The 21,097-nt window shown below is 44.5% G+C and overlaps 1 protein-coding gene across 7 annotated transcripts in view; it reads left to right on the top strand.

Moving 5' to 3' along the window:
- SOX5 (SRY-box transcription factor 5) overlaps positions 1-16,446 on the top strand; it is a 606,763-nt gene extending 590,317 nt beyond the window's left edge. For 6 of the 7 annotated variants that reach the window (XM_063134784.1, XM_063134786.1, XM_063134785.1 and 3 more), the window contains 2 exons: positions 8,488-8,704; positions 15,620-16,446. In XM_063134784.1, coding sequence (XP_062990854.1) covers positions 8,488-8,704; positions 15,620-15,926 — 524 coding nt within the window. In that variant the 3' untranslated portion in view covers positions 15,927-16,446. The remainder of the gene's footprint in view (positions 1-8,487; positions 8,705-15,619) is intronic. The other variant, XM_063134787.1, reaches the window with a different exon arrangement.
- Positions 16,447-21,097: the final 4,651 nt, after the last annotated feature.

Genomic DNA, 21,097 nt, shown 5'->3' with positions numbered 1-21,097 from the left:
AGCTAGCATATCGAGGGCATCTTTTTCTGATTAAATATACAGTAGGTGGAGTATAACGTGCAAATCCGTTCCAGATTCTCGTGGAGATGACAGTCCTGCTCAGCTCTCAAACTCCTTGCACTGTGAGAACAGTGAGATTTGAAAGCAAGCGAGGGAGATCGTTTTTCTTTGAAACATCAGAGGACAAGGGGGGAGGGATCTCTTCCTCCTCTGCAATAAAGAGGGGTGAGACGCTCTCCTCTTTCCTGACGAAAATGTTGCAAAGGTCCCTTCTGGGTTGTCAAAGGCCAGTTTTTGATCTCGGCATGGAGCTCTATTAACTTGGGGAACGAGAGTGAGTAGAAGATCGCACATCAACCAGGTATTCAAATCCCTTTGCAAGAAAGCCACAATTGTTCTAACTCACCATCAATCTCCCCCACCTCATTTTCTTCCTGGCATTGGACTCTGGATGCCTGAAGTGTCACTGAGTGTAGGTTAGATGAGGTTGTTGCTCAACCAGGTTCTGTGAGTGTGTGCATGAGAGTACAATATGAACATCCTTTTCGGCACTCCCATTTTCAACATACTAGGTTATGACACTGTGATATTATACTGTCAGAATTTTTTTTTTTTAAGGAATAATATGTACCAATGCATGGATTTGTTAGAAAAGTCATCTACACACACTTTTGTCACCTATCTATTCATTGATACGTAAACACGTGTATCAGAATCCTTTTTAACAAAAAGAAAGAAATAGAAAAACAGCGGGTGAAGAAACCATGTTGTTGTCTTTAAAAGGTGCTTAAGTCTCCAGTGTTTCCACTTGTACTCGTCGAGATTTTCTTTGTATCTATTGAAGTTAATTTAAAAAGCGAGGTATTCCGTACTCGGAGACATCTGTAGGAAGGGGGGGTGAACTTGAAACAGGGGGCTTTTGATACCTGGGGAGTGTGTATAGTAAGTTTCTCTTCCTGTGGGAGAAATGTGGTACACTGATAACACCATAACTACCAGCATTATTGTCATTGTTTAGTATTATTTTCTATAGCACTGATATATGTGGTGCTTTAGAAGAAAATAAATAAAAAGGTCCTTGGCCCAAGGAACCTACAGTCTAACTTGCAACAAAGTATGAGCCGCAGGTAACAAGGGATGAACCTGAGCTGATGTGGAGGGGATCTGCACAATGTACTGAAGGCGCACGCAAGCGCCCTCAGTGCGACCCGAAAGCATGTGTGTAGATCCTGCTGGAGGAGGTGGAGGAAGAGGAGGAGGAGGAGGAGGCTGGGGAATCCGGCCGCGTCCTTGCCGCCGTCGCCACCCACCTCCCCGCCGGCCTCGTCCCAGCCACGGGGGTGGGGGGCGAGACCCCCTCCCGCCGCGGACCAGGCTCATCCTTCCCTGCCCAGGCCAGCCCCAGCCCCAGCCCGTCCTCCGGGCCAGCAGGGAGGTGGGCGGCAGCGGCAAGGACGCCTCCTCCTCCGCCTCTTCCTCCGCCTCATCCTCCGCCTCTTCCAGCAGGATCTACACACGCGCTTTCGGGTCACACTGAAGGCGCTTGCGTGCGCCTTCAGTACTCTGTGTAGATCCCCTCGTGGTGGTACATCTTTATCAGGTTCAAGCTTGATTGCACTTAGGTTCTCCTTTTTCCATGACTTCATTTGTTCTCTCCTGTTTACACATTTGGGTGTGATATATCCACATGAAAATTTGTACATATTTTTGCTTGAGGGTTTTTTTTTTTAAAAAAAAAATCATGCATTTTAAGTGCACACTTTTCCAAATTTGCACATTTTTGCAAGCGGTATTTCCATCAAATAAAGCAGAGGGCTTTGCTCATTTCCCCCTAAATATGCACACTTTTCTTACGTACTGTTTCAAATATAAATGCATTTTGTGCAGTTTCCCCCAAAAAATATACTCATGCATACATACACACACACACACACTTGTGTGTGAACTGCATTGCAACCTGCAGAAAAGTACATATTTTGACATCTATCTGCATTCCGGTTCGTGAGTAGCTTTTGGGAAGTGCAAATCTGGTAAATTCACATTGAAATATGAACTGAACCAATTTCTCACTCATCCCAAGTCCTTATAGACTTTGGGCTCATCTACACCAGGCAGGATATTCCACTATGAAAATGTTATGAAAGCAGCATATAAAAGGCAGGAGCCACACGACTGCTTTATAGCAGTATTGAAGTGCACTGAACTGTTTGGGCCCATGACACATCTACACCAAGCAGGATATAGCACTATGAAAGCGGTATATGGCATGTGTCAATGGGCCCAACAGTTGTCAGTGCACTTCAATACACTTCAATAAAGCAGTTGTGTAGCTCCTGCCTTTTATATACTGCTTTCATACCACTTTCATAGTGGAATATCCTGCTTGGTGTAGATGAGCCCTTTGTTTCAATTACTCATAGGCCAAAGCTAGACCTAAGGTTTATCCCTGGATCATCCAGGGGTCAAACCTGTTCATCTAGTTGACACACAGGGGATCCAGTGCTCAGGCAGGGGCGAACCCTGGATGATCCCAGGATAAACCTTAGGTCTAGCTGTGGCCTTAGTTAGGCTTTGGGTCAGTGGAGGATGGGGATTAGAAGGTGAGATTCCTGGATGCAGCCTGGAGTCACATGATGCAGCCACTTCACTAAAGCTAAGCAAGTCTGGGTCTAGTCAGTGCCTGAATGGAGGACCACCTGGGAACTCCATGCACTCTACCTTGAGTTACATGATGAAGAAAGATGGTGGGATGATCTACACCAAGCAGGATATTCCACTATGAAAGTGGTATGAAAGCGGTATATAAAAGGCAGGAGCCACACTACTGCTTTATAGCGGTACTGAAGTGCACTGACAACTGGTGGGACCCATGACACATCTACACCAAGCAGGATATAACAATATGAAAGTGGTATGAAAGCGGTATATGGTATTTGTCAGTGTGCTCCAACAGTTGTCAGTGCACTTCAATACCACTATAAAGCAGTAGTGTGGCTCCTGCCTTTTATATACCGCTTTCATAGTGGAATATATAGCTTGGTGTAGATATAGCCCGGTGTCTACATGTATTAGGGCCCAATTTGTTGTGATGTTCATTGTGTGGATGTAATCCGCATGCACTTTTATGTGATGTAGACAGCAGCAGTGTGGAAAAGCCTGAGCAGCTCCATCACCCCCGGGCATGGGATGGATTTAACTCTTTCTCTCCCTGCCACGAACCTGACAAGAATGACCTCCGCTAAGCTGTGATTTACCTTGCAAGGAAACCTCCCATTCGCCCCAATGGAGGCTTTCATTGAAAGGCACAGAGCAGCATTGGAAATTTCCTGAACTCTACAGTCCCAAGGCTGTTCAAGCTTCTGCATGGCTACCATCTACATGACAACACACACACACACACCATGCACATTACTTGCGTACACACAATTAACATCATGATTAGTTTGCTCCTAATTGATTAATTAATTGCCTCTGGAGGCACCAACTTTGTATTCCTTTCGGCACCTCCTGAAAACATCATTGTTCCAGGAAGCCTTTCCTTAATGACCAGCCATGGTTCACTTTGTATTTTGCTTCTTTTAAAAAAATCTGTGTTAAGGTGTTTTATTCTGTTTTTACTTTATTTTTATCTTGTACACTGCTCCGAACTTTTGAATGGGGAGCAGTATATAAATATTGTAAATAAATAAATCAATAAAGTCAAAAGCTACATAGAAAAAAGACGAAGTGTGTTTTGAGGAAGAGACACTGAAATGGCCAGTTCCCCATCCCTGCTTTGCCACAGGCAAGTCACTATTTCCTGGGCTGGTCTACCTTGAGATAGGAATGAATAAGAACTTAGTGCATTGGAATGTGCCACAGAAATCATTACAGAAATCTGTTTGTGAATTGCTTGTCACGATGGATTAATTGTGGCCAGAACACGCTCAACTGCTAGTCAGCCATTGCTAGCATGTGGATGGCAGAAGAAGCATATGACTAGAGAGGCGGTCACTGCCATCCATTAAGGGAGGAGCACATTATTCCGGGTCTCTGGATGCAGGGATTTAGGCCTAATCTGCTGGATATCAGGAAAAACTTCCTGACTGTTAGAGCAGTACGACAATGGAATCAGTTACCTAGGGAGGTGGTGGGCTCTCCCACACTAGAGGCCTTCAAGGTGTAGCTGGACAGCCTTCTGACAGGGATGCTTTAAGTTGGATTCCTGCATTGAGCAGGGGGTTGGACTTGATGACCTTATAGGCCCCTTCCAACTCTACTATTCTGTGATTCTATGAAAGTGGTATATGGTATGTGTCAATGGGCCCCAACAGTTGTCAGTTCATTTCAATACCACCATAAAGCAGGGTGGGTTTGATTTAAATCACTACTCAGAAAGACTCAATTTAATCATGTGACTTCCCCTTCCCAAAGTGCACTCTATTCATTCAATTTTTTTGAAACTTAGCACTTAAGAGTTAAGGGGTTGATTCTGTGTACATAGATTTGCGAAGGAACAAAGGGATTGTGATCTCTGTAGACACAAATTCACAGTTTTGAGAACTGTAAAACCAAGCATCTGTGATAATATCTTCTAGATAGGAAAATTGCCCAGTAATCTTACAGAAACCTCTGGAAGAGCATGACATTGTGAATGGATTAATGGAATTGGTTTACCAAAAAAATTAAACATTGCATGAATATACAGCCTCATGCTACATAATTAAAAACTAATCCTTATTTCAGGATGAATAACCTTTGGACTATAATGTATCTTAAATAGAAAACTATCTTTAGATGGATTCTTCCTCAAAAAGCATTTTATTAAAAAAAAATCCGATTTAAATAAAAAAAATCCGATTTAAATAAAACAATCTGATTTCTTTTTTAAAAAATCCCATGATTTGTATCCACTCTGCGATAAAGCAGTAGTGTGGCTCATCTCTCTTATATACCGCTTTCATACCACTTCCGTAGTGCAATATCCTGCTTGGTGTAGATTAGGCCTAAATTTGTCACACCACCACCACCACGTCTCTTGCCCTGTAATATTGCTGGGCTGGGCTTTCTTGTTATGTCCTTAGATTTCCTCATAACCTGCTGGAGAGGAGTACATGTGACTCTTTCTGCCACACTGCCTTCCACTCGTTGGATTCCTGTTGGATTCCCAGATCTGCATTTCACCCTCTCAGAAGAGAACGGCACATTACACCCACCTAGCATGACAAGTGGAAAAACGGGTTGTTAATAATATGATAATGAGACTATAAAAAAAAAGCTAGTTGATTTTTTGGGGGTATTTTTCTTGGAGTGAGGGCGAACAAGGAATGTGTTGTTAAAGGGAGGAAATTTAAGCTTTTTGTATATTAAAAGCCATCCAGGGGGTGTGATGATCTAGGCATAGTAGTAGTAATACCATGAGCTAAATGCAGTGAGTAGGAAGGACAACACAATGTCTCCCAAGTTATAGTTTGATCAGCCGCCACAATGTCTTTGCGACACTTTCCAGTTGGAACAGAGGAATGGAATAATTTCCATCCGGTGTTTGTTTTCACAGCCAGGCACATCTCAATTTTCCCAAAGAGACTGAGCCCTACAAGACTTGACTGAGTAATATCCCATTGGATCATTTCTTTTCTTTCCCCACAAATCTCCCAACCCAGATTTATGAGCATCTTGGGTATTTTTTTTATTTATTTTTAAAGAACAAAAATCCCCCCGCCCTGCTCCTCTCGGCAAAGCAATCTGGACAACCAATGAATAGTGTTCCTCTAGTTGTAATATTTTTCTTTCCCCAAATATTTGCAAAGCATTGCCTTGGTCTTGTTTGCTCACGCAGCAAGAAAGGCTTTTCCCTTAAGAGGCATAACTTTAATCACTTGTGTCACATTCATTTCTTGAGACCAACGCAACATATCGGTTGATACAGCGTGCATGGGTTGTATCCAATGTTAATCCTACTTAGAGTAAACCTTTGAAATGAATAGGACAAATTAGACTAATATTGGATGCATCCTTACATGTGTTTGTGTGAATGTGTGTATACTTTCATGCAGATAATTTTAAATAATTGTAAGGACCTTGGATTACTCTTTTAATTTTATTTATTTATTTATTTATTTATTTATTACATTTTTATACCGCCCAATAGCCAAAGCTCTCTGGGCGGTTCACAAAAATTAAAACCGTGATAAAACAACCAACAGGTTAAAAGCACAAATACAAAATACAGTATAAAAAGCACAACCAGGATAAAAACCACGCAGCAAAACTGATATAAGATTAAAATACAGAGTTAAAACAGGAAAATTTAAATTTAAATTAAAATTAAGTGTTAAAATACTGAGTGAATAAAAAGGTCTTCAGTTGGCGACGAAAGGAGTACTGTGTAGGCGCCAGGCGGACCTCTCTGGGGAGCTCATTCCACAACCGGGGTGCCACAGCGGAGAAAGCCCTCCTCCTAGTAGCCACCTGCCTCACTTCCTTTGGCAGTTAGATGGTATTATTATTATTATTATTATTATTATTATTATTATTATTATTATTATTTCATCACTGTGCATGGTCCTTTTCATGGTCAGACACAGAACTTTCACAAACTACTTCATTTTTGTTTTGTTTTCTTTTATTAAACTAGAATCCCAAGAGTCACCAAACAGAGCCTGGTATGAAAGATATACACTTAGAATTAAAGTTCTTCCATACTTCTGGTTACTCCAAACTTCATTTCAGCACTATAATTCAGGGCAGCAGCAGGAAGTCATGTTGTTGTTATTGTTAAAAAAAATGGGAATCAGAAATCTACTGCAGATCAACCAGACATTTACTGGTAGATCCAGATCCACATTCTGCCCTCTTCTCCTTTACCAAGTAGAGGAGGACAGATCCTTGCTCAAAGAGGAGACATCAGAGGAAGAGGTGAGCAACGGAGGTATGAGCTGAAAGAGGAGGATTATGCATTTATTTCCATCAATTGCATTTATTTGTGCTTAGTTATTGTAGGGTTTGGAGGTTTACAAGATTATGTGAAATGCTTCATGGTAAAGATCAGATTTAAGGAGGGATGTGAAGGAAGTAAGAATTGTGGCATCGTGCAGGTGTTCTGGGAGGAAGTTCCAGGCCTAAGGGGAAGCAAGGGAGAAGGAGCTATTATTCTTAAACAACATCAGTGCACATGGCCCTTTACAAGATAACTTAAACAAAATAGGAGCTTACAATCTAAATTTAGACTGGGGTGTGTGAGGACACAAGACAACAAAAAGAAAGAGAGGGGAGAAGCCAGGGGCTAATGCAGTTACACCTTCTGAGGCTCCATCTACACATCCCTTGGTTGGCGTGGTTGCTGGCACCTCCAGAGTTATCCACACGGCAGTCAGGGCATTGTGTAAGCGCTTCAGCCCATATTGTTCCTCTAACACCAGTTGTGGCACTGAGCACATTGCACAAGTGTGCTGCCTCCCCCTGATATCATAGAATCATACACCTAGAGGGGATCACAAGCCTCCTGTGGGCTGCTCATCCCCATATCACTCCTTTTAAAGACCTCAATGTGGCAGAGAGGATGTGCCAGGCAAACGCTCCAGGTAGAGTAAATGCTGGGCAAACACTCAAGCTGACTCTAGCAACTGAGCAACTAGGAGCCTGCCCGGGGCAGATTAAGCCTAGCTATGGCCCTGCCAGTGTCCTTTGGAGGTACCATAAGAGCAATGCAGGTGACCATCTACCTTTTCCCCTATGTTGATGAAAATTAAAATATCAGGGTACCGCTAGATCAAGGGGTAGGCATGGGGACCGTGGGGACTTGCGTGCCTCCAGACACCTTTTCTTTTTCTTTTTCTTTTTTTGTCCCCAGCGCTTTCTATTTTGTTTTTTAATTAATCCATTTTCTTACTCAAAGTGGGGGCCTCCATTTACTTCCAGCTTCATTTCCCATGAATGCCTCTGGGCCACACATGGCCACTCTTAGGAAATGAAGAAGGCAGGCAGCTGCAGGATGTTCTCCTCTGCGTTGTGCTCAGCCACCAAGAAGGGAAAAAAAGCAAAAGGGACTCTTGTCACTGATTGAGTGATTGATTGATTGATTGCATTTCTATACTGCCCAATAGCCGAAGCTCTCACTTTTGTCTGGTAAGCTGGGTGGGTGGGTAAAGAGAGTGGCAGGCAGGTAGGGAGAGCTGTGACAGGACAGTGGGGTGTCAGGGAAGCACTTGGCACTAAGGGAGCCAGCTGGGAGCAAAGGCATTATTCAGTGCGTTGGGGCCTTGACCCCACATCTGCATTGTACTCAGCTTTGGGAGTCAGGTTATTTGTCTTTTGGCACACCTCCATGGTAGCCATTTTGTGCTGGTGCCCAGCACCATTCCTCCAATTGCCAAATGAGCTTACAGCTGCCCCCCCCCAATGTCCCCACAGCCCCTTCCCAAATATTCCAAATCCCTTTGACGACGGTTTCCACTTTTGAACGGTCTCAGAGATGGACAGTTATCCTTTTCCTTTTTGCCCTGACAGGTTCTCGCTGGAAAGCTATGACGAACCTTGAAAAGCAGCCATACTACGAGGAGCAGGCCCGCCTCAGCAAGCAGCACCTGGAGAAGTACCCGGACTACAAGTACAAGCCCAGGCCGAAGCGCACCTGTTTAGTGGACGGGAAGAAGCTGCGGATTGGCGAATATAAGGCAATCATGCGCAATCGTCGTCAAGAGATGAGGCAGTATTTCAATGTTGGGTATGGGCCCGTCACGGCGTATTACGTTTACCTCAGTGGGAAGGACAATGAGTAGTTTGGCCTCGCAAGCAAAATACCTTATGAGGCATTGACAGGAACCTAGGGTTTTCCTGACGCAAGGGGGCGGAACTAAAGGGGCCAAGTTAAGAAGATCCACCTGGATGCCTCTTGCATCTCTTCCCCACCCCCCACCACTCTAGGGTCTACCCGCCCAACTACTTGCCCCATGGAATCTATGGGGAAAGCTGAGACCACCAGCCAATTCATCTGGTAGGGTTGGGCGTATCCAGCACCATGCCCATAAGTTGACTTTTGGCACGTCACGGCAAAACTCAGAAAACGGCGTTTGCCACTTCTAATTATTGGCAAGCTTGGTTCCCAAGGGTTCCTATTAAGTCCCATGGGATGGAAAGCAAGGCATGGAAACAACAGCCCTGCCCTCCTGTTGATTACCAACAACCCGTAATTCAGTGGCGTATTGCCTCTGAACCTAGAGATGCCAGATAGCCATGGTGGCAAAGGGAAGTCATGGGCTTTCCCGCACTAGAGGCCTTCAAGAGGCGGCTGGACAACCATCTGTTTGGGTGGATTGAGCAGGAGGTTGGTCTCAGTGGCCTTAAAGGCCTCTTCCAGCTCTGCTATTCTAAGATTCTATGACTTATAGAACTGTCTTCCATGGATGTGTCTAGTCCCCTTTTAAAGTCATCTAGCGGCCAGTGGTCATCCCCGCATCTGGTGGCAACGAATTCCATTACATAATTTCAAGTAGAGCATGTGGACTGCTCCTGCTCACTGTTCTATGGAGCTCCATTTCATTCCACGCCCCCTTCCCACCTGATTTTGTGCTCCCCACCCTGCCAACCAAATGCTCAGCATTCCATGGTCACTGAGCCTACTCTGTCCTCCTCAGACTGTTTTAAAATACATGCACACACATACCGAGAGAGAGTGGGGTTTTTTTTCCCTGTGTTCTAAATATTTTTTGCACTTCTGCAAACGTTGGGGTTCCCCCAAGCCTGCCGACACCGCTTGCACACAAGGCCGGCTCTGTTTAGGCTGCATAAGCAGCAGCGCTCTCACCTGAACACTGGAAATCGAATGATGCCTTCTGTAAAGAGGACTTTTCTTTGGTCTGTCCTGAACCTACTGGAAAGAAAGAGAAAGTCCTTCCTCGCATAATGCACCACGAATGTAGGGAATTGGCTGCCACAGGATTTTGCGATGGCTGCCGGCTTACAGGGCATTACGGCTTTCTACCTTGATAACTGCATCAATGCCTGACCCATCCCAAGTTAAGCACTTTGGAGTCCCATTTATTTATTTTATTCAGTACGAGAGCTAAGTACAGGTTTACATCTCGCCTGTTGAAATCAAGGAGACTTAAAAGTGCTTTACTGCGGCTGGACGGTGCCCAACGTTTTTGGAACGAGAGCCGGCTGCTTGAGTCTGGTTAATGGATGTCAGTAACGATGAACGGAGATGAATCTGTCCAGCTACTGCTAAGTGTCACCAGGCAGTTTTTTAAACAGCTACAGTGTGCATTGTAATAATAAGCGGCTCAGCCCAGAAATCTGAGCCGCTTAACCCTGTGGTGTTGGCAAGTCCAGTGATCCCACTGGTAAGCGCTGAAACAAACATGGGGAAGAGAGCCAACCCTTGGCATCGGGAGATTAAAAAGAGAGGGAGGGGAGGACCTTTTGGAGAAAAGAATAGGCAAGGACAAAGGCTCCAAAATTCCACTTATCTCGCCAATACTGATGCTTGACAGTGTTTGGGGGGGGGATTAATCTTGCAAGATTTGAAATGTTATTCAACTTCCCTATTGAGCTCGCCAAGTTCTATCTAAGTTGGGGGGCGTCTGTGTTGAAACAGAGGTAGTTTTGTCTATGGGGTTACAGCAACGTGCACCCCAAGTGAGACAACCACGGGACATCTAAAGGGAGCAGCTTTGGGGGTCGCTGAAGGACAAAAGATTTGTCAAGGTGTGCAACGAAGGCTATGTCGATCCTGCGCTAAGTTAGGGGCAATTGGAAGGGATTGATTTCAGTGCGCTTTGACATGCCTTGCTTTGCAAAGGATCAAGGTGCAAGGCCATGATCCTAATCGGGGGAAATGGGGGCTTCTGGGTAAACATGGCAAGGATGGGACTACAGATAGCTTTTCAAAATCCTAGAGGTGGTATCACAGAGCTGCTGTTATCTGCAGCATACAGTGCTCTCTGGGAAGCTTAAACAAGGCCCCTGAAGCGTGTATTTAAGTAAGGTTTTTCTTAATCTTGGATTCCAAGGCAGTGTACAAAAGTCTGCATAAAACTATTCACACAAAGAGCCAGTGAGAGAGCCGGTGTGGTATAGTGGCTAAAGTGTCGGACTGGGAGTCGGGAGATCCGGGTTCTGGTCCCCACTCGGCCATGGAAACCCACTGGGTGACTTTGGGCCAGTCACAGGCCATAGCTAGACCTAAGGTTTATCCTGGGATCATCCAGGGTTCACCCCTGCCTGAGCACTGGATCCCCTGTGTGTCACCTAGATGAACAGGTTTGACCCCTCGATGATCCAGGGATAAACCTTAGGTCTAGCTATGGCCATAGACTCTCAGCCCAACCCACCTCACAGGGTTGTCATTGTGAGGATAAAATGGAGAGGAGGAGGATTATGTACGCCGCCTTGGGTTCCTTGGAGGAAAAAGGGCGGGATATAAATGCAATAATACAATACAATACAAATGTATAGATTAAAATGTAATAAAAACAACCAATAACTACAAAAAATGAAATTTCATCTAAAATACCTGGGCAAATAGGAAGGCCTTAATCTTGCACCAATCCTGCTGTAATAATCCTCAGTACATGTTGGTGTGGCTGTTGCGGGTCCCTATTTGATAAAGCCCATGATGCATATAATACATACTTACACACACACACACACACTCACACACACACACACACACACACACACACACACACACACACCTTCCATCCAGCCCATTCCTAGTGGAAATTATTTGCACCAATCCATACATGTGTACATCCCTGGAGCCCTTTAAAAATTAAAGAAAGAAAGAGAAAGAAAGATGTTCCTTTTGGAGTGAAATAGACTAGACCAGAAAGCTGCTGGTCTAGTCAATTCCACATCAGACTAGAGTTGTTCTCAGACATGATAAAGCTGTACCTGGGCAGTCTCACTTCAGACTTTAGGGGTTCCATATGAAAATCCCCTCCTCCATTTATAAAACTTAACATCAAGGATTCCTGCCTAATCTTTTTCATGACACAGAAGCCCTTTTTATGTGTGTGTGTGTGTGTGTGTGTGTGTGTGTGTGTGTGTATATATATATATATATATATATATATATATATATATATATATATGGAGAAGGCTTCAATCATGTGAGCCCCCACTTTCACTCTGAAGTGGTACAATCCAAACACAGCTTTACCACCTCAGTGATAGGTATGTCAAAGAAATCCATCTGGGGGGTAGAGTTTGGCAGGTTTTCCTTGGTTCCAGCCCCCTGAACTTTGTTCCAATGCTTACTGCGGCGCCCAGTTTAGTCTGCAATGAGTTGGGCCACTTTACAGATTTTCTAGGCATTTTGCACATGTTTTGCAGGTTCCACAATTTGCGACAATTTCTGAGCAATTTCTGCCAATTTCTGAGCAACTGGTGCAAATTATGTCCCAATTTGCACCCATTTCAGAGCAATTTGCACAGCTTGAAACACACACACCCAAAAAAAGTGCAAAAGAGTTGCCTGAATTAGGAGAAAAGCCCACAATTTGGCTCGCAAATGTAAAGTCCTACCTGCTGCGGAACTCTGTTGAGCCCTACTCAGTGAGAGCCAGGTGACGAACAGCAGCTGTAGTTAGGAATCACGAAAGCAAAACCAAGAGGCCTTTTTCACCCCGCAGTGATGCTCCCTCTTATGACACCTCAACAGTCAGCAAAGCTCCCCATGTTGAATCAGGATGAGTGGAACAGTAGTGGAAAGCAGGAAGGCATTTGCAGAGAGAGAAATCATCTATACACAGGCAAAGTCGTCAACCTATGGACGGATAAAGTGGCCCTGATTCAGAGATTGTTGCACCTTCCTCCTGAACAGATGATCAGCCCTGTGTTTTCTTCTGATAGGACTGGAGGAAAGGGGTAACTGATAATCAGTCCCTTGTCTCCAGATAGGTCTGTTTGTCTTGTTATAATGCTTGAAGGACTAGCAAGAGATTTGGAAATGTGGCAAGGAATTCAGAGCCTACCCTGCCCCAGAGCCTTTTGGGATCATTCCGGGGCTTATTATACCCACAGCGTAAAGGACCATGGCAAGGTTTCGCTCTCAATTAAGCCTGCTCCCCTCCACGGATTCCCCCTCTTGTCTCCTGTAGCAAGGCTTTTCCTTGCAGATGGACACACCTTTGATGACATTACAATGTGGAGCATGTTCTGCACAATATTATCGCAATTGAATTAGTCCATGCTGCAAGACAACAAAAGGAGCATCAGCGCTAAACCTCTCAGTTTGCAGGGACCCTGGAGCTTCCCGGGGATATAAACACAGCCGGAGTTCCAAGATTTGGAGAAGGAATTTAGAGGGCCTAAAATAACTCGGCGCTTTAGTACATTCGCATGGGCTGTATTTCCAAGCTTCCCATTTTCTGAAAAGGAGGGTTTTAAGCAGATGCTTGGAGTGGTACTTCTACCCACTTTATGCATGCCTAGGAAAGTGATAGCAAGAGTCGTCCCCATCTATTAACGTTAGAGAGAGTGTAAGATTGAGGAAGCTGCCTTAGATTTGATTTTGACATTACCAGAGCAGTATGGATGTCATCGCTGAGGTTGGATGGACATGTATATGTGCAGCTACCTTATATATTCAAGCAAACCTGTGGGCTGTTTAGCCCAGTATTGGCTATAGGGACTGCACCAGAGGTTGGTGGCTCTGATGTCAGTGGGGCGGTGAATCTGCTCTGGGTTTCAGTCAGAACCAGACAGAACTCTAAAGGAGCTTTCAAACTTGGGTAGTTCCTTTAGAACATAAGAAGAGCCCTGCTGGATCAGACCAAGAATCCATCTAGTCCAGCACTCTGTTCCCACAGTGGCCAACCAGCTGTCAACCAGGGACCCACAAGCAGGACACAGGTGCAACAGGACTCTACCACCCATGTTCCCCAGCAACTGGTGTATATACGCTTACTGTCTCAAATACTTTATAGTTCTGACTGAAACCCGGAGCTGATTCACCACCCCACTGACATGGATATCTCTTTTAGAGTTCTAACTGGGTCTGGCTGAAACCCAGAGTGGATTCACTGCTCCACTGAAATTCAAGCCTCCAGCCTTCACTGGCTGACAGGCAGCAACCTTCTAAGGTCCTGCACTGATGTGTTTCCCTGTCCTGCTCCCTGAGGTCTATATAATTGTAAATGGAGGCATCCCTTGAACTGTAAATAGTAGCTTTAGAGAGGCAATTTTTGTCAGGACAGTGGTAGGGAAAGAAAGGGGCAACTTCCCTAATGAGGGAAGGTAATGACAATTGGGATTGTTTAGAAAGGCTAAGAAGGGGAGACATGATAGAGGTGTACAAAATTATACATGGTGTGGAGAAAGTGGATAAGGAGACACTTTTCTTCCTCTCTCATAATACTAGAACCCGGGGGTCATTCTATGAAGCTGATTGGTGGGAGATTTCTTCATAGTTAAACTATGGAATTCACTACCACAAGATGTGGTGATGGCCACCAATTTGGGTGGCTTTAAAAGGAGATTAGATAAATTCAAGGAGGATAAGGCTGTCATTGGCTACTAATCCTGATGGCTCTATGCTACCTCCACTATCAGAGGCAGTATGTACACCAGTTGCTGAGGAACATGGGAGGGAGGGTGCCGTTGCACGCATGTCCTCTTTGTGGATTCTGGGTGCACAGCTGGTTGGCCACGGTGTGAAAAGAGTGCTGGACTGGATGGACCCGTGGTCTGATCCAGCGTGGTTCTTCTGCTAAGAGGTTGCAAAATCCAATAAACACTCTTGCCCATAAGTTTTTCCTCGTGTGTCATGTCTTTTTAGATGGTAAGCCAGTGGGCACAGATTGTTTTGTTTTACTACCGTATTTCTTCGATTCTAAGACGCACTTTTTTCCCTCCATATAAACATCTCTAAAAACGGGGTGCGTCTTAGAATCGCGGGTGCGATTATTATTCTTAGAATCAAAGCTTTTTTTTCTGTTGGTGGTACTGAAATTAGTGTGCGTCTTGCAATCGATGGCGCCTTACAATCAAAGAAATACAGTAACTACGTGTAAGCCACTTCAGGAGCATTTTTGGCCAAGGATTGGGATTTTTTTTTAAAAAAGCACTTTAAATAATAAATAAATAAATAAATAAATGCTTATCATAGGCGTGCACAAGAGGTGTGCCTAATGTCTCAAGCAATAAGCACTGAATTGAGGGGGGGGGCATTGAGTAGGGAACCAGGGGAGGATCCAGACACAGCAGAAACGGTTCTCCAGCTGCCCTCTGGCTGCTCTGCTGCCGCTGCCCATGGACAGTGCGCCATTCCTCCCAGCAGCAGGAGTGAAAAGGAATCACTCTGCCAGAAGCTTCTCTGCCAGGCACCACACTTCAAAGAGGCCAGGAGGAGGGGTCCTGAAAGCCAATACCACCTCCTAAGTCCCTCCTCCAGCCAGTGTCGTCACAAAGCCCCACCTGCAACAGCCCTCCCACGGCCAGGCAAGCTGAATGCGGAGTAGGCCGCAGTGTGTCTACAGTGCTTAATAAATAATGTCCTTTATGACTGAGTATTCAATAAATGTTCAGCTTTGAAATAAAAATCCCGGGGTGCACACCCTAATGAAATGTGTTGTGCACGCCTATGAGGCTTATCTCCTTTTCATGCTGTATTTTTTCCCCCTTTACTGCCAAACAGACAGCAAGCACAGATCCCTATTGCGACGGCCGGCGTAGTCTACCCAGGGGCCATTGCCATGGCAGGAATGCCCTCCCCGCATCTGCCCTCGGAGCACTCGAGCGTGTCTAGCAGCCCAGAGCCTGGGATGCCAGTTATCCAGAGCACTTACGGCATCAAAAGCGAGGAGACCTCTCACATCAAGGAGGAAATGCAGCCCGAGGACATCAATGGCGAAATGTACGACGAGTACGAGGAAGAGGATGACGACCCCGATGTGGACTACGGCAGTGACAGTGAAAACCACATTGCAGGACAAGCCAACTGATAAGGGGTTGTCCACATTCCCGGTGTTGACCTTGGAGGACTTCAGTGGAAAGCCCCATCTGGTTCTTTACCCAGTGGCCAAGCACACAAACTTTATCCTCATACACTGACTGTTACTTAAAACTCTTAGTCTTAACTAGTTGGGACGTCAGCTGGTGAGCAGACATCAGCCTGCATCGAAAACTTTTTAAAAGCAAACCGACAAAACTTTTTCAAAGCAAAACAAAAATTTTAAGAGAGACACAAGGCTCAAAGGAAGAAACCATGACAAAGAAGACAACTCACGATGACAAAAAGAATAAAATAATGGACGAAAATAAGCTATGGGTAACATAATGCCAGTAATTCAGCTGCTATACCCAAGCACTGAAGTCTTACCCGTTCAACCTTTTATTATTATTATTATTTTTCAAATAAACTTTATGGCTGTTTGTTCTACAATGTTCTAGAAAATTCTCACTCAGGTACACAGTGCCAACAAGTGGCTTGTGAATGTGTTCTGTTGTTTTGTGCTACAGTTTAAAGAGAAAAAAAAATAAGATTGGGGGTTAGGGGTGGGGTGGGGGTAATGCACCTGTCTGGGGTGTGGGGGGGAGATGATAAAATTCTTTATACTACCCCTTCCAACTTTTCCAACTTTTTTTTCCTTCCTCCTTTCCAGAGTTAGAGTTCAAGGCGCTTCTGTGTCTGGCTGGAATGCGGAGACCCAACCAGTTTTGGCCCATGCGGCATTATGCATTCTAAGGCCTAATCCGCACCAAGCAGGATATAGCACTATGAAAGCGGTATATGGTATGTGTCAATGGGCCCCAATAGTTGGCAGTGCACTTCAATACCGCTACAAAGCAGTAGTGTGTCTCCTGCCTTTTATATACCGCTTTCACAGTGCAATATCCTGCTTGGTGTAGATCTGGTCTAAAACATTGCTGAGGCTGCTCAGTGCCACAGGAGAGATCGCAGGGGCATCCTACTTAGGAACATCAATATGGAGGAGCTGTCAGAACCCTGGGGTGGTTTACCTTAGCGCTGCGCAGGCTGCATTCAACTTTTGCAGAGTTGCACATTTTTGTAGCCCACGCTTTGTGAACTTATGAAGCTGTCTTCTGCCAGGTTTGCCCCGTAGTCCGCTTAGCACCATGCTGTCCCACAGGACAGGTAGTTGCTCTCCAGTCTCTCAGCCAAGGGTCTGAGATTGGGTGATGCCAAGGATTGAACTTGGGTCATTCTGTGAACATCTACGTATATGCTCTACCACTGAGCTATGGAGTCTCATCCCTGAAAAAAGTCCCCCAAAATACTGGGCTCTACATCTGGCCTCCCTTCCTTATTGGTCAAGAACCATTTTTAGATGGGTCCTTCCAATCATCAATTGCCACTTGACTGAATCACCTGGGAAGCGTGTCCTTCTCCCACCCTGGTCTTTGCTCCACCTCGATGGCCCTGAACTGAGCAAACCCTGCCGCATGGGCTGCAACTGGACATACCATATTTCTGTTGCCACCACCCCAACCAATCAGCCCCATTCCTTCCAGATAGGGCCTCCTTTCACCAATTGCACACCAGACGTAGTCTTTGAGCAAGTGCCAAATTTGTACCCACATGCTGAACAACTTCCATTTCATGTTTTCCCAGTTGGTTGTCTTTTCTTTATTCCTTTCATATCATCTTCAGTCTTAAGTTAGGGCAGTGTTGTGTCTTAGACAATCCCTTGAAGAATCTGATTACCAGCAGCTGGTGAGGTTAGATTTCTTTAATTAATTTTTTTTTTTAAAAAAAAAAACTTTAAAGGAAACTGTAGGTGCTGTTCTCAGGTGAAACAGAGAGAGAGAAAGAGAGAGAAAGAGAGAGAGAGAAACATAAGAGGGATTTGTTTGTTTGTTACAGATCTTGGGTTGTGTGTGCATTGTGTGTGTTTATGGTACTAGCAAGAGAAATGTTGGACAATTGTTAGAGGAAAAATAAGTTACTGGATGATATTCCCAAATGACTGAGTCTATATGGCATCAATACTTCAAATTACTATAGTAGATTTCCAGCACTTACAGATAAAGTGTAGCATTGAGGATTCTGGAAGGTTAATTTACTAATACAAGCATTGGGATAAAAAGAGGATGGCCTTTACGATGTGTTCAGTTTTTTCAGCCCCCCCCCCCCAGTAACATCTGCCATGTGGTGGGGGCTGAGCATGGCCACCAAACCCCATGAAAAAGGAGCTGTGAAAACCATGTATGAGTAATTCATCCAATATGTGTGATCCTTCTCCTTCCAAAAAGCAGAGTGTGGGCAGAAATCACGAACATTGAGCAAGGCAAGAGATTTTCCACCAGTTGTCATTCACATGATGCTGGGGGGCAGACGCTGCTCCCATTTCCTCAGACCCATGGTGTGAAGTATGCTACCTAAAACAGGTCCTAATGTCCAAACTGGGCCTTTGAATATCGATTCCTATGCTAGCCATGCGTTGCAAAATGTGACATTACTCTAGTACCTTTGGGTGTTGTTTGGGTATTGCAGGAAGATTCCAACAGCTGAGACAGTTTACTTTTGACTCACAAGCCAAATAAGTCAAAGTATTTGTATTTAAGTGAATTCCTCAATCCTCTTGACATGTACATCCCAACCAAGGGCCTCCAAGGTACATGCAAGGCTTCCAGCGCCTAGCACCACCCCATTCATTCCAATATCAGAGAATATTTGGTGGACACAATCCCATTCCATTGGCCATTCCCCTATGTTGAAGTGAATGAAACAGAGCCCTGCTGTCATGGGTACACTAGACCTGTATGAGCTTTGACTTCCTGCCATAAGGCCTGTTGAAATCCATGGGCTTTACTGCCATGTTGTTTAAGACTAGAATGTTGAACCAAATCAATGTCGGCTAAATGCAAGAACTTTGGCATAAGCAGGTTGGGATCCAGACTGCCAGGCTGAAGTCTGCAACCTATTCCAGAGCAACCCTAGAGGCTTGACGTGTCTCTTTTGGAGTGAATTTGCTCCTGCTGGGTTTTGGTTTGATATTCCTACCTTTTTTTAAAAAAAATGAACTTCAGCAACAGTTCTCAGAGTGGCATGCATGTTAACATATGTTAACATGTGGATTCATAGGTCAATCAGATGGGAGAGGTTTATTCTGATGTTCTATGTGCCACTATTTATCTAATTCTCAGCAGTTTACTACTGCAGATAGCTACACAGGGTGAGCTATGTACACTGTGCATATGTAAAGTGTGGTCATGGTACAGTGCAGAATCGAAACGGAGCTTCTTGGGAATCTAAGTATTTATTTGCTTTTAAAAAACCCAAAACAAATCAAGCCCAGTAGAGCTCTTACACTTGCAAAGGTAGTTGTGAATATGTGTGGGCAACACCTAGTGGGATCTCAGAAGCTTAGAGAGGTTGATGAATAATATTACTGATGGGCAATAGGTCAGGGGTTCACTTGGCCTGCATAGCTGCTTTGACCACCCCATGGCCAGACAAAGTAGAGTGAGGCTGCGATCCTAAACACACTTACTAGGGAGTAAGTCCCATTGATTGAGTTCTGAGTAAACTTGCATAATTTTGTGCTGTGAATGATGGAGGGCAGTTTAAAAAAATAATGTGGGGAAAGAGAAAAGCAAGAAATGTGCATTAGTCATGATACTTGCAGAATCTGGGTCACCTTGAGGCAGAATTCTAGGGTTTAACATGGAGACAGCTTTTTGGATGGTGTCTCCAAGTCTACCAATGTCTGCCTCCAGCGCACCTCATATCAAACTATTTATGCATTCTGTAAAATGCTTTGCAGCTACACATGTATAGATAATGGCTGCTTTTCCAAAGAAGTGTCATCAACCTACACTTCTGCATCAGCACCTTAAATTCAAATGGTTAGGACCATGAACTGGCCAAGCAATCTGAATACCCCCACCCTAAAACTTTTCTAGCTTGTGTGTCCACTCTTGGGATTAAGTTGTAGATTTAGCTAATTGCCAAATTAGCAAGAAAGTATTAAAAGTAAAAAGAAGAAAGCAAAGGAAGTGGAATGCCTCCATTAATCCCTCCCCCACCCCCAGGACAGTTTGCATGAATATGTCTGGGATTATTCAGCCATTGGATCCTGTCCCATTATGTGGGATTGGGTTTGTTGACCATAGAGGTTCCTTCCATCTCTCTAAGTCGATTGGCCAGTCATACACACGGGTACATCACTTGATTGCTCATCAGGTCATTAATCAATGCTTGCTGACTCACATTTGAATGTGTGTGAACTGACTGCTTTGAAAGGCATTGTACAAAGACTGGTGGAATGGGTGGTGCCAGAGCAAAATGGAAGTCTCAGGGACATTGCAATCTTGAAAATATCGGCCCATATTCAGGAGATATAATGTGCTTGCCTACATCCATCCATGGTGGGGACAAGCTGTATCTTACAACAGTGCAGCCTTCTTAAAAATGAATGTTACCAACAAGTGCATTCAGGCCCATCAAAATGTTTCCAAGATGGCGGCATTGTTATCAAAAATCATTACTGCCATCTTGGCTAATATTGGATGTGGATAGCACAACGGCTGAACTGGCCCAGAAATGACAAGACAGTGGCAACTATGGAACTTCAGACATTAGGAATGATGCAGAACATATTCCTGAAAAGTTCAAGAGCGGATATTGGAAGAAGTAGGACAGAGGAAACTTGAAAGCGTAAAAACCAAATCATTAAGAATTGGTCAGTCTCTATCCATTCCAAATAACCCTTTGAAGCATTATCCCTTCGTTGATTGCGAAAACAAAATGCTACTGCAACTGTAAATCACACTTTGCAATCCTCTAGCAAATCGAGCAACAGCTCAGATGTGAGATATTATTTAGAGTCCCTTTTCTCTTATGATTTTCACCTCTCAACAATCCTTTCTGTCTCCCCCTCTCCCTCCCTCCCTCCCTCCCTCCCTCCCTCCCTCCCTCTCTCTCTCTCTCTCTCTCTCTCTCTCTCTCTCTCTCTCTCTCTCTCAAAAGACTTGCTCTGGGTTCATATTCAGAGTAGTACATCATATCTTCGATGTCAGAGACGTCTTGTTTTGTATCGGTTATTGGCTGTATTTGATGACTGTGCGCGTATTCTTTTTTTCAGTTGAACTGCCTCTTCATGCTAGTGTTGTAATGGTACTTATTATAATTCTAAGAATAATAATAGTC

This window comes from Elgaria multicarinata, chromosome 9 (genome assembly GCF_023053635.1).
Source record: "Elgaria multicarinata webbii isolate HBS135686 ecotype San Diego chromosome 9, rElgMul1.1.pri, whole genome shotgun sequence".
NCBI classification, from domain to species: Eukaryota; Metazoa; Chordata; class Lepidosauria; order Squamata; family Anguidae; genus Elgaria; species Elgaria multicarinata.
The sequence above is the reverse complement of the archived record's forward strand: the minus strand, read 5'-3'. Positions and strand labels throughout refer to the sequence as shown.